This window comes from Manis pentadactyla, chromosome 14 (genome assembly GCF_030020395.1).
Source record: "Manis pentadactyla isolate mManPen7 chromosome 14, mManPen7.hap1, whole genome shotgun sequence".
In the NCBI taxonomy this organism is placed as follows: Eukaryota; Metazoa; Chordata; class Mammalia; order Pholidota; family Manidae; genus Manis; species Manis pentadactyla.
Genome location: NC_080032.1, coordinates 8,741,990 through 8,754,410, shown reverse-complemented (window position 1 = coordinate 8,754,410; position 12,421 = coordinate 8,741,990). Strand labels below are relative to the sequence as shown.

Below are 12,421 nucleotides of genomic sequence, written 5' to 3'. Positions count from 1 at the left end.
TTCTCAAGGTTGAACAGTTCTAGTAATTGTCACCCATCTGTGCAGGAAATGAAAAACCCTGATAATCTACACAGGTTAGGTATGTCCTATGTTATTCCGGTTAGGACAGCTGCCTTTTTCAGTGTGATGTCATTGAATGCAAATTATTTGAGCCTCAATCTCCAAATGCTTGTGCTGTTATGACAGAGGGAGGCTAAAATATTTCTTTACATCTGCCTATACAATCCCTAAATGGATTTTAGCACTTAAAAGGTTTTAGTTGTAGAAAATCAGGTAATCAGGCTTTTAATCATTTGGACAGCTGGAGTATCTCCATAACCAAGCTTGCATTGCCAAGCACTAGGATTGGGCTCTGGCTTTAATGACCAGGGGATCTTAGGCTGTCTTGCCTTCAAGTATGCTTGTGTAGGCGCCAAACGCATTCTCTTGGACTTGGCTGAAATTATAGCCCGCTTTGTGTTGCTGCTTTGGAGTTTTTGAGTCCCATTTTCTTTTTTCTGTTCATTGCCTTTGACCTCCCCAGAGGTAGTCTCAATAAATATTGGCATAGAATGCTGACATGGGTGAAAACATTTTTGAGGGGAGTCCTTTAATACTTTGGAAGAAGACTCCCAAGGAAAAGATGTACACAAAGGATGATGTATCAAAGTCTCTGTAGTTTCGGGGTTGTATTAGTTTCTTCAGGATTTTTTCTCGAACAGGTTCATTCTTTTGTGAAAGAATTTCTGGAGTATATGTAATTCTGTAAGAGATTTAAACTCTTCCAAAGTGTTATTAGGAGAAAATAGCTAAATTCTGAGTGCTTGAGATGGTGCCTGATAATAGCACACATATACTAAGTGCTTGTAATGTACCCTCTCTTTAGAGATACTATTATGCCTCTTTACAGATGAGAAAGTAAGTGATATTATATGTCCAGGGTAATAGGTAACCAGCAAGAGTTGAACCCAGGGAGTTTGAGTTTAGAAAATGTTCTTAGTCCCTCCAATAATGGCAGGAGAATCTTGACATTTAATGGCATGTCCTTCTCTAACATAAGATGGTATAGAAAAACAGCTGTTAAGGGTTCTAGCTCTGCCACTTATGAGCTGTGATATTGGCCAATTAGGCTGAAGAAATTGTCTCAGAAATATAGTAACTGCTCGAAGAGTAGATTATATCACTTATGGCAGCCAGGAATTGAAGCAGGCAGTAAATTAAGGGGGAAAACCTTCAGTCACTTTAAAAAGTTGGCATGCTTAAGTTGGGTAACACTATAATAGCAAACAAACACAGTAAGACTTAATACCCAAGAAGGAATCAAAGAACAAGAACACTGCATTGCACTTTTTAATTGCACAGGTAGTTTTAAATAAATGGAGAAAGCACCTTCCAAAAGTTACACTAGCAGGGAAAGATTCCATCAAGCATTTACATAGTAAATTTCTATAATCTTACAAGATTCTTGATCTTTACTTGGACTATACATGAGGGAAAAGGAGCCACCTCAGATAGGTATCTCTGCTTGCAGAAGCAAACTAAAGGACCTAAAATCAGGTAAGCCTGGGATGTCAAGAAGAAAAATGATAAAGGACCATGAGACACTGTCAAGTGACCCTTGCATAAGTATTTTAGGGCATATTATGCCCTTAAAGGTACAACCTCAAAAGCTGTAATTCTGCATTGTAATAATACATCTGAGTACCTTCAACTGCTAGATGTCTAAAGAATACTTAGGGTGACCTATGAGGTTTGAACAAATACTTCAGAGGAATTCTCTAGCACTGTACACCCTCTACTTTGGCTTTCTGAGTGAAGCACAGACAACCTTGTCTACTATCCTCCAGGCAGTGTAAAAGTCAAGGAAAAGGGCAACAGTATTGGAGCACCCCTTAGACACTAATCAGCTGGGGAAAGAGTTCATTGGCAAATGTGTCCTCCCAAGAATGGTCTACACCAAGCAAAGAGGACATGTCACTGAGGGGAGAAGGGAAGCCCTCATACCTACAGTCACTGTAAGCATCCAGTAGGCAGGAAGCTGGCTTTAGGCAGTGGCTGGATGAAAGTAGATCTGGGATACCCAGCTCTGTACTGAAGTCATCTTCTACAAGTTCTTCCTTCACTGAGACAGTGAATTCAGGGTGATCCTTCTCTGAGGGGCTGACAGGTGCTTCCTCAATTTTCACTACCACATTAGCTTGGCTCTCTGTCTCAGAGGGTAGCTCTAAAACTAGGGGCTTGGTATATACATGGTCAAAACGAATCAGTTCATTAATGGCTTCCAGCTTGGCTGATGACGTCCCCAGTGATGGAGAAGGGGGGGCCGGTAAGTAACTGGGTCCTTCTGGGTAGACCTCTGGGAGCTGCTCCAGGCTGGCAGACTCTGGGGAAGGACATCTGAAGAACATGACTGGGTCCAAGTTGAACAGAATGCCCAACAGGATATCAGACTGCAAGAGGCAAAAAATCAAATGGAGTCCAACTATTAGAATACACCTGATTATCTACCTACAACACTTAGTACTAGGTTTATTAATGTAAACTAATAATTATGCTATAGGGTGACCTCCAGGACCCACAGGCCCATTTATCTACACTTCACATCCCACAGCATCTGGAAACAGGAAAGTTGTCACTGTTAACCTCTCGCCCAACCAAAATTAACTTCTGCCCTGATCTATCTGGTTAGGGATGTTAGGCATCAAACAGATGGAATTAACTAGTTATACAGCTCTTTATGTATCTGAGTAATCCCTACCTCAGAGTCTGAAGAGTCAATACTGTCAGAATCCATGGGGAGATGTTCTGGAGGGGTGACAACTGGGCCTGCACCTGCTGCAGAGGTGCACGTAGTCTGAGTGCTGCGGACTCAGCAGACCCGGCCACTGGCCTCGCTCCATTTCCCTGAGAGGAAAGATCAAAGTGAATAAACAGCTCAAACACCTAACAGTCCCCAAGGTAATACTTATGAGGCAGTTCTGATTCTCAACTTTCACGAATGCTAAAAAATAATCTTCAGGGCTGAAATCTTTCCCTTTGTTATTTCCATTTCCTTAAGTCCTCCTCAAGAAGTAAGAAAAGGGGGGCTAAGACTAACTTTTCATTTTGATTTTCCATGCAGTGAAATATTTTTATTCCCTAAAGTTTCGAGGGATGATATTCTCCATAATAATGTCCGTAAGTAACAAAGTTCTATAGTGAATTAGGCTCATAATCTTTTTTGGACAGTAATTTTTTAAGCCTGTCCTGAACATTACCTTCATAGAGTGAAGTACTGTCTATCTTGGACTCCTTAAGTGTTGTCAATGAATTTGCTATATCCATAGATTAAAACCCACACACATCACCTTCATCATAGAAGTATCACTATTACAATGAATTCTTTCCATGCTTATTCATATTCATTAAAGAACTATAATTTTAGTAACTTTCAAAGTCAGATTTTGCTCTCTTATTCTGATTCTCAATTCTGGTGTACATCTTGTTGGCTATAGGTATTTTTAAGTACTCTCTCTCAGCCATCTAACTTATTAGGGTTTAGTGTTATTCACTACACACTTGAAAAATAAACTGTCATTAAAGGGGTCATGTCAGGTTTAGAACCAGTTCTCACATATGGCATCAAATAAAGGAGATGACTTACCTTGGTCTCTGCCTCCTCTTCAGTAAGCAGGGCATCCATCCCCAACCGCTGTCTCAACTCCTGGTTCTCAACTACAAGGCCATGAGTTTTCTCTCGTAAAAGCTGATTTTCTAGCAAAAGTTTTTGGTTCTGTAAGAAAGTTCACAATAGCTATTATTAAAACATCTAATTTTTTCACTTAATCTGTCTGATGAAGTTTCACTACAATTGACTTCCTTTCTTCTCGATCTTTTGGGAAACTGCTTACGCCTTTGTTCACAGTTGGCATTGGGAGCAAAGGTCATAATTAAGAAAAATAAGCTATTTAAGAAGTGCCATTTCATGGGGTCAAGAATAATATTTCCAACTACTAGATCTCAGCAAAGGGTGACGTAGCTTTAATTTAGACATGATGTTAAAAAAAAACCTTATGTTGAACTGGCAAGTAATAACAAGTACAATGGTGGACCATAAAATCAGATTATGTAAAAAAAATATATAAATAATCCTTATGTATTCAAGATGTGCAACTGGCAACAACTTATTATCAGGTTAACAAGTGGATCCTATCCTAGAAGAGAAAGGGACCATTAGTGGACTTCTGGCCAAGCCAGGAAGGGTCTCAAGTTTAAGCAATGACTTCCTATCTGCTTTTACTAATTTTATTTAGTACTAACTTGATAAACATTGTCATAATGTTGTAATTCACCAATTTTGAGGTAGATCTAGCATCAAATGCCAGAGGGTCAATCACATCTCTGTTGTCATCAAACTTCACCACTTAACCAACAGTAGATCTACCCTAACTTAGATTAGCTTAATTTTAATGAAATTTTCTATTCTAAAGGGGCTGAAACAATTTGGGATGGGCAGCAAATATCAGGACACTCACCAAGTTAGGATATACAGATAAAAGATAAGAGTTTGACCTTAAGTATTTTTACCTCTTCTTCCAAATCTACCACTTGTTGTTCCAGCTCACTCATTCGAGCTTTCTTTCTGTCTCTAGCAGTCTGAGCTGCTACTCTGTTTTTCAGTTTCCTGAGAAAAGAAGGGACATACCACACTGAGTCATCCCAAACCTTATTAGTATCTTTATTTGGAAACTTTGCCAGCTGGTGCTTTCATTTTAATTTACAGTATAAAGTAGACTAAGGCAAAATACACTTCAGGCTCTTCCCTCAATAAAACAAAACAAAAAAACACAGCCTTCTGTTGATCTAGCTTGAAGACCTACTTTCCTTTCCCCCCGATTGCATCATCCGCCCCAGTCTCATCCTAGCCACAGCTGGACACATGTACTATTCATCTTGCATCATAAGAAATTTCCTTCTCCCCTTTTACTCCCCCGTTGCTTCCTGATTAAATCCAGTGAAGGCTGCAACATCGCTATGACAACCGAACTCAATTAAGAGAGAGGCTGATGCCTGCTGCCCCATTAGTGCTGAGATCCTAGGCAGTCCCCTAGTGTCTGGGCCCATTTCTGCTTGACGAGACATGGAATAAATCCCAAAAGGCACATGATCATAAAAGAATGAACACTTATGGGGGTCTAAGTACTAGGCATTTCTCAGTCTCCCCAACGACCTCATCAAGTAGGTACCATTTTAAGGGCACAAAGACTATGACTAGTGAGGCTTACAGAGCCCCCAGCCTTTTCATCAGCTGTCATTTCAGTTCCGCACCCCTTCAAAAAGAAAAGTAAAACCAAGAAGGTTAATCGACTCCACGTTACAGCCCAAGTTCAGAAAAGCTGAACGACGGGTTTGTGGTCACACAGCAAGAAGGCAGAAGGCTTGGAACCCAGGTGCCCACACACCCTGTTCTGGTCATCTCTAATGAGAGCGAAAAGAAGGAAATTTTAAATGGCCTGGACAGCCCTGGATTCCACGTAGCTCGGTGGAACCGGTCAGTCCAGACTTCCCGCCCCGCCCCGCCCCGCGCCACGCTGGCACCGGCCCCGCCAGGGCAATCGGCCCCAGCCGCGTCCCGGCTGCGGATCTGGTACCGACCCCCGACCCCCGCTCTCCAGGTCCGCGTCCAGACCCTCGCCCACCTCCGCAGTGCCTTCTCCTCGGGGCTCAGGTGCGTGAGGCGCTGTCGCTTGCGCGCCTGGGGCGGCCCCCCGCTCGCCGCCTCCGGGCTGGACCCTCGCTGGCCCGGCACCATGAGCGGCAGAGCCCGGCCGGCCGGGGCGGCGGCGGCAGCGGCAGGCTTGCCGGACAGCAGCAGCACTTTGGGGGCCCCAGCGGCCGGGCTCTGCGCGGCTGCCACCACCACCATGACCCGATACTCTCTACGCCAATGCGCGCCGCCGCCGCCCGCGGCTGGCCCCTCCGCGCCCAGCCTTTCTACGGTCGTGGCCCTCCGCGATTGGCCAGCGCCGCGTGACGCGCGGCCGCTCTCAGCACCCACTGGCCCGCGGTCCGCGCGGGGGCGGGGTCAGAGCGTCCAGCGTGGCGGCCGCTCTCCCGAGCGGGGGTAAAGGGGATGTGGGCTGGGGGACGGCCGGGCGGGCTCCTGGGCATCCTTCGCGAGGGAGCCCGCGGGAGCGGGGGCGCCGGGCGGGGGCGCGAGGGCCTGTGAGGAAGGGTCCGGAGCTGGCGGAGTTCCTTCAGCCAACGGTTTTTCCCGCCTAGGCTAACGCATTTTTACCCGAAATGACAGAACTTAATTCCAAACGGAGATTTCCAGACTGGCGACATTTTACTGAGACTAACAGATTTTTACCTCTGCCTGACAAGATTTCACCTCATACGTCGGGCCCCGAGTGGAGCGGAGGGTAGAGAGAGCCCTCGAATCGGGCTTTGGGTTTAAAAAAGGCCTGCAAGGAAATTTCACGAAAGAACAGTCTGGGTGTAGCCAGTAGTGAGAGCCTAATAAACATAGGTGGTGGTATCTCCGAGTGGGAGGAGGGATTTGATTTTTCTCTGCATTTCTAAACTTTGTACTTTAAGCGGTTTTTTTCTTTGATTTGGTGTTTTTTACATGAGAAAATAAAATTTCCCATGCCAAGATGAAGGTCCCGGGTGTGCCCTCAGCCCCTCCCGCGGGCGGTTCGAGGCCCCTGCCTGGCCGTTGAGGCGCCGTGCACGAATGGAAGGCCTCTGGATAGCCCGTAAGGAGCCGTGTAGACACGAATATTAAAAAGGAGAAATCCGAGAAAACACCCCACACCGGCATGTTTACTTTTTTTTAAGCAAATTACAAAATAGAACTACCGATTAGTATTTTCTTTAACAACTGTTTACTGCTTCCTCTGCTCAGGCCTCTTCTACGTCCTTGGGATGCAAAGAGTAGTAAAACTCGCTGCTGGTGGTTGGAAGATAGGCGAAATGTGAAAAGATAGAACGGTTTTAGGTAATTCTTCGGTGTTTTTAAGTCAGATGAGCCCTTCGAATGTTATTTTGGTGGAATGGAAAGAAAGAACGAAAGCAATTCAGTCCCTTGATATACACGCCTTTTAAAGGGGCACCTTTTCTGAGACTGGTCCATGAGTCTCCTAATAGGTATTTTCTTTCTCCAGGTTGGCAAAGTGATGACCATGACTATTCATTTAAACTGAGCCGGCCCACCCACTGCTTCGTGAATTGGAAAACAGGTAGGGGTGATCAGAGACTCTGCAGATGATCAAAGAAGTCTGCCTCCTTTTTAACTGTCCTCAGCCTGGAGCTTTCTGGGTCCTAAATATGCCTCCAGTGAATGGGAGATTCACTCTTGGCCCCTGCGAACTTTTGGAGGAGTCTTTGGAATGCCTTCTGGTTCAGACCTACACATTTATGTTAAAGCACTTTGGAAGGCGTAAGAGGTTCTGAGAAAAGTCTTGTAATTGTCATGCAACCTTTTATTTGTTAACATTTGTGAACACCAAGAGAATGTCTGGCACTGTCTAAGAAATCCCAGTAAAATTAACCTAAATATAAATCATTTAGGCATAAAAAGAAAATGCATGAGTCCTTCCCGATTAGTCCAGCAGGATGGAAATGAGTAAACATGTGGAGAAGGTACAAGATGCTGGGGCACAGGAGAAAAGGCGGACGGATTGCATTTTGGTCTTAGTTAATGGAGTAGAAATACAGTGTTGAAATTGACTCCCTCAGCTGTGTTTTCAGGGCTTTTATCTTTCTGATAAACATTTAAAATTGTACTCAAAACCAGTAATTTAACCCAATGCAGATTGCTATCCATAAAGTCTCAAATGCTCAAGTCCAAACCTTTGAACAGGTTATATCCTCTCTGTAAGAATTATCTGATAATTCTTGCATCAGATGCCATTAATATTTTAAAACATTTACTAGGCGCTTGTGATAACAGTTATAAAATACATAAAACACAAAGTTCTTAGTCTTTGTGAGAGGTAAGAAACAGTAGACCATTAAATCTAAATAAATGTCAATGTGAAAAATCCAAACAACAAAACCCAATTACAATCTGAAACTAAAATTCAGTAACTGCTCTAGTATGGTAGCCACTAACCTCACATGGTTATTGAGCACTTGAAATGCGGCTGGTCTCAATTAAAATGAACTGCAAGTGTGAAATACACACTGTATGTGAAGACTCAGTATGAAAAAAATGTAAAATATCTCACTGATCATTTTTTTGTAATGAGATATGTTGAAGTGGTAATATGTTTGATGTCTTGAGTTAAAACATAACTGTGGCTCCAAACGTATAAGCTGGTCTACTTACTGGTGATGATACTGAAAAAAGAAATGACCCTCACCAGTGAGTATCAAATCTCTTTCCAACTCCATTGGTTCTGATTCTTTGTTTCCAATTAAATTGCTGGGAGACAAATTGAGTTGTCAACTGAAAGTTCAATATAACTTTTAATGCTAGGTCACTATGTGACTTGGCTTCTAATTAGAAAGATATCCAAACAAACAAACAAAAAAACCTTCCTTCCCCATCCACTTAGTTATATTAACATCGTTTTAGGACACTTACATTTTTTTTAACGAAAAAAAAAAAGGAATAAAATTAATGCTGAATCCTGTCTCATTCTAAAAATAGGTACTATTAATACATTGATAGGTGAATCCAAACATACATTTCCAGTATCATTTTACTCTCTCTGTTTAATAATTATCAAAATTTGGGATGCATAGTATTTTGATAAATTTTATAAAATTTGTACTGATTTTAATTGTTGTGATAGTTCCATGCAGAATAATTTTTATGGTGAGAAGAAAGTTTTTCAATACTTAAAAATATAAACTTTTTTTGCAGGTTAACCCCATGGGTAATTAATAATAGACTTAGGCATAAAATTGTATTACACTGGGATAAAAGTCTGTAGGAAAGTAGAATGGAAATATAACTTAAAAGAAATTTTGATATAATTTACATAAAAGTTGCAATATTATGAAATTCCAGCATACTCTTCATGCAGACTTCTTACTCAGACTTCCCAATTAACTTGTTATTGTGTTTTATCAATTTCTCTCTCTATATATATACATGTGTGTATGTGTGTATATATATGATATATTCACAATTTTTTTCTGAATAAATTGCAGATATAATGCCCCAATTCTCCTAAATACTTCAACATGTATATCCTAGAACCAAGGCATATTCTCCTTATAACTCCTTACAACCATCAAAACCAGAAAATTAGCTTATTTATAGGTAATATATCACTATTTAATCCCCAAACTCCATTTGAATTTCTCTGATTGTTCCAGTGAAGTCCAGGATCTTGTCCAAGATCAAGTATTGCATATGGTGATTTTCATGTCTCTTCAGTGCCCTTCAATTGGGACCAGTTCCTCAGTCTTGTCTTTCTAACCTTGACATTTTTGAAATGTAGAATGTCCCTCAGTTTGGATTCATCTGACGAGATGTTACCTCATGATTTGTATGCTTTGGGCAGGAATACCACAGAGTGATGCTGTGTTCTCAGTGGACCACGTCAGGAGTCACATGACACCTATTTGTTCCATAACAAATGTTTCTCCACTGTGAAGTTAATGATTAAGTATTGCATTTATTAATAATAACTATTTCGTGGAAAGCTATTTTGAGATATCTACCTACCCTGTTGTTCTTCATTAGACTTCACCCACAAGTTTTAGGATCCATTGATGATTCTTGCCTAAATTAATCAGTTACTAGAATAATTTCCAAATACTGATTTCCAAATTCCATCATTCCCTCTCCATTTATTACTTGGAATCCTCCTGTGAGGTAGAAGGTTCCCTTTTTATTTATTTATTCATATTGGTATCAATTTAGAGTACTGTTTTACTCAGTAGATTAAAAAATCTACTACTACATTTTATAAATACTGGGACTTGTTGTAAATAGACCAAAACCTGGTGGATGGAATAAGCATCTCTGTGTGCCTTCTCTGTCTCGTGAAATAACATAGTTTCAAATAAACTGCCAAGAAGCTAAAAAAAAAAAAAAAAACTACTACTACATTATTTTGATTATCAAACTGTCTAGACTTGGCTAATAGGAGCCCCATTTTTTTATTGTGGTAAAATGTACATAACATAAAATTTGTCATTGTAACCATTTTCAAGCATACAATTAAGTATACATACAAATACATTCATGTTGTTATATAACCATCACCAGAACTTTTTCATTATCCCAAACAGAAACTGCATACCCACTAAACAATAACTTTTCATTCCCCCGTCTTCCCAGCAACTTGCCTCTATTCTTTCTGCATGAATTTGCTTATTCTAGGTACCTCAGATAAGCAGAATCACATGATATTTTTCCCCTTGCATACGACTTATCTCAGCATAATGTCTTCAAGGTTATCCATGTTGTAGCATGTATGGGAGCATCCTTTTGACATGTGTCCTTTCTGACATGTCTAGTCATTCTTTGAGCATTTCCTTATTTTCTGATAGAACAAGATATTCCAGACTCATCTATACCTTTTCAGGTCCAGCCCTGGAATTGGCCATTTCTCTAATGAGCTCTGGCTCCTTCTAGTGAAAAATATTTAGTACCAAAGATAAGGGCATGAGGTATGCTCATTGCTACTAGGGTATCACTTCTAGGTTCTCTCAGTAGATAGAACTAGGAAGTATGTATATGTGTATGCAAATATAGTCCTCCATAGGTATATAGAAAGATACAGAAATAGATGTAGATACATAAGATAATAAGATATAATAGATAAAAGAAATAGGTATAGATAGATGTGTGTACATCTGTACTTATTTTTATACTGGTCTACCTGTATTAAAAACTCATGAGTACACACCAGTAACTCCAATTCCAATATAACATCAAAGGGCTTATTCTAGTTTTCCCACTTTTCATAAATTCAACTCCAATCTCTGACAATAAGAAAACAGGCTCTCATCAACCTCAGTGTGCTTACTTATTTGTGAAATTCTCATGTATGCAAATACATCTAAGCACTCTATTAGCTAATCTACTAGCAAATGGCTAGTTGAATCCTCAGCCCCAGAACATGCCAACCCCAACACCCCAGCCAAATCCTTGGCTCATATTTTAAAATGTGTGATGATAGATAGCAAATAACTATGGTATTTATAGAGTTTATTGAATACCCTTAAAAGAATGGTACAAAAATTTTATTTTAAAATATCAATACTCCACTAAATATAGTGACATAATTTTGAAATATATATAACAAAGACTGAAAATAAATTATGACAATGAGAGATCCATGGACACATGAGACACCTCAAGCAACAGAAGGAGCAGACAAAAAAGATTTAAATAACACAGATTGGTCTAATAGAGAACTATCCTCCCATTAAAAGATAAACTGAGGCATATTAAAAATCTCAAGAGTTTATTTGAGCAAGAATCGATTCTAATTGGGCAGCATCAAACCAGAGCTGATTAGGAGCACTCTACAGACAGGAGCCAGGGAAAAGACTTTATAGAGAAGAAGGGGAAGCAAATCAAGGAAATGATTTGATTGTCTGTAGATTAATACAGTTGCATTATTTGGCAAAGCCTAGTAGGCTGTTTGTGATTGGATGTTACTAGGTTTTGATTTCTTAACCTCAAGCCATTGAAGGCTTAGATTATAGTTTGCTTACATAGTCTTTTTAGGTATTAAAGTCACCTCAATCTGATGGCCTCTGTTTAATTAATTTAGCACTCCCAACCAAGAAGACTTGTTTTTTTTTTTTCAAATGAGGAACATCCCCCAAATTTGATTCCATTTTACTCTTGAAGAGTGAGATTGATCCTTGCGTTTAGGTTTAGAAATGGAATTGTTTCCAAGTTTTGACTTTTGTGAATAAAGCTTCTGTGAGCATTTGTGTACAAATCTTTGTGTGGAAGAAATTTTTTTATTTTCATTTCTCTTGGGTAGTTAACTAGGAGTGAGATTGTGTAGTCATAGGGTAGGTGTATGTTTACCATTTTTAGGAACTGCCAGTTTTCCAAAATGGTTTTCCTTTTATGTTCCTACCAGCAATGTACTGCTTTCTTATTTCTATTTATTGTAGTTATTTAATTATTTCACTGTTACCTAACTTTTCATTTGTTTACGTTAAATGTTTTTTCCAGCTGGATTTCAATGAGCTCATTAGAAACCGAAACCATGTGTTATACTTCTTTGGTCTTCTGTGTTTAGTAGAGTGTTGAGTACATACTAGGCATTCAGTAAATATTTTTTGAATGATTATTGAACTGTGAGGTTCTTGACAATATGCTTTAAAAGACAGAACATCTTTAAAATTACCCTGGAAGATTGCAACATAATACATTTTCTTGAAAGCAGAATTCAACGTAAGTTTGGTCTGTCTTGGACTCAATACAAAAGCCTGGAATGTGCTTATTTTAAGGCACCAAGGCAATACTTCTAGC

General features: G+C 40.1%; 2 protein-coding genes across 2 annotated transcripts in view; one reads left to right on the top strand and one right to left on the bottom strand.

The window, feature by feature from the left end:
• Positions 1–1,316: 1,316 nt before the first annotated feature.
• XBP1 (X-box binding protein 1) lies at positions 1,317–5,934 on the bottom strand. The gene is given in 6 exon segments (XM_036908912.2): positions 1,317–2,429; positions 2,738–2,845; positions 2,848–2,883; positions 3,623–3,751; positions 4,546–4,642; positions 5,658–5,934. Coding segments are annotated over 6 exon segments (1,155 nt in total). The 5' UTR covers positions 5,885–5,934; the 3' UTR covers positions 1,317–1,871.
• A 229-nt stretch (positions 5,935–6,163) lies between these two features.
• Positions 6,164–12,421, top strand: part of ZNRF3 (zinc and ring finger 3) — a 181,458-nt gene continuing 175,200 nt past the window's right edge. Inside the window, exons 1-2 of the mRNA XM_057492280.1 lie at positions 6,164–6,961; positions 7,128–7,202. The gene's annotated coding sequence lies outside the window, so the exon portion shown is untranslated. The remainder of the gene's footprint in view (positions 6,962–7,127; positions 7,203–12,421) is intronic.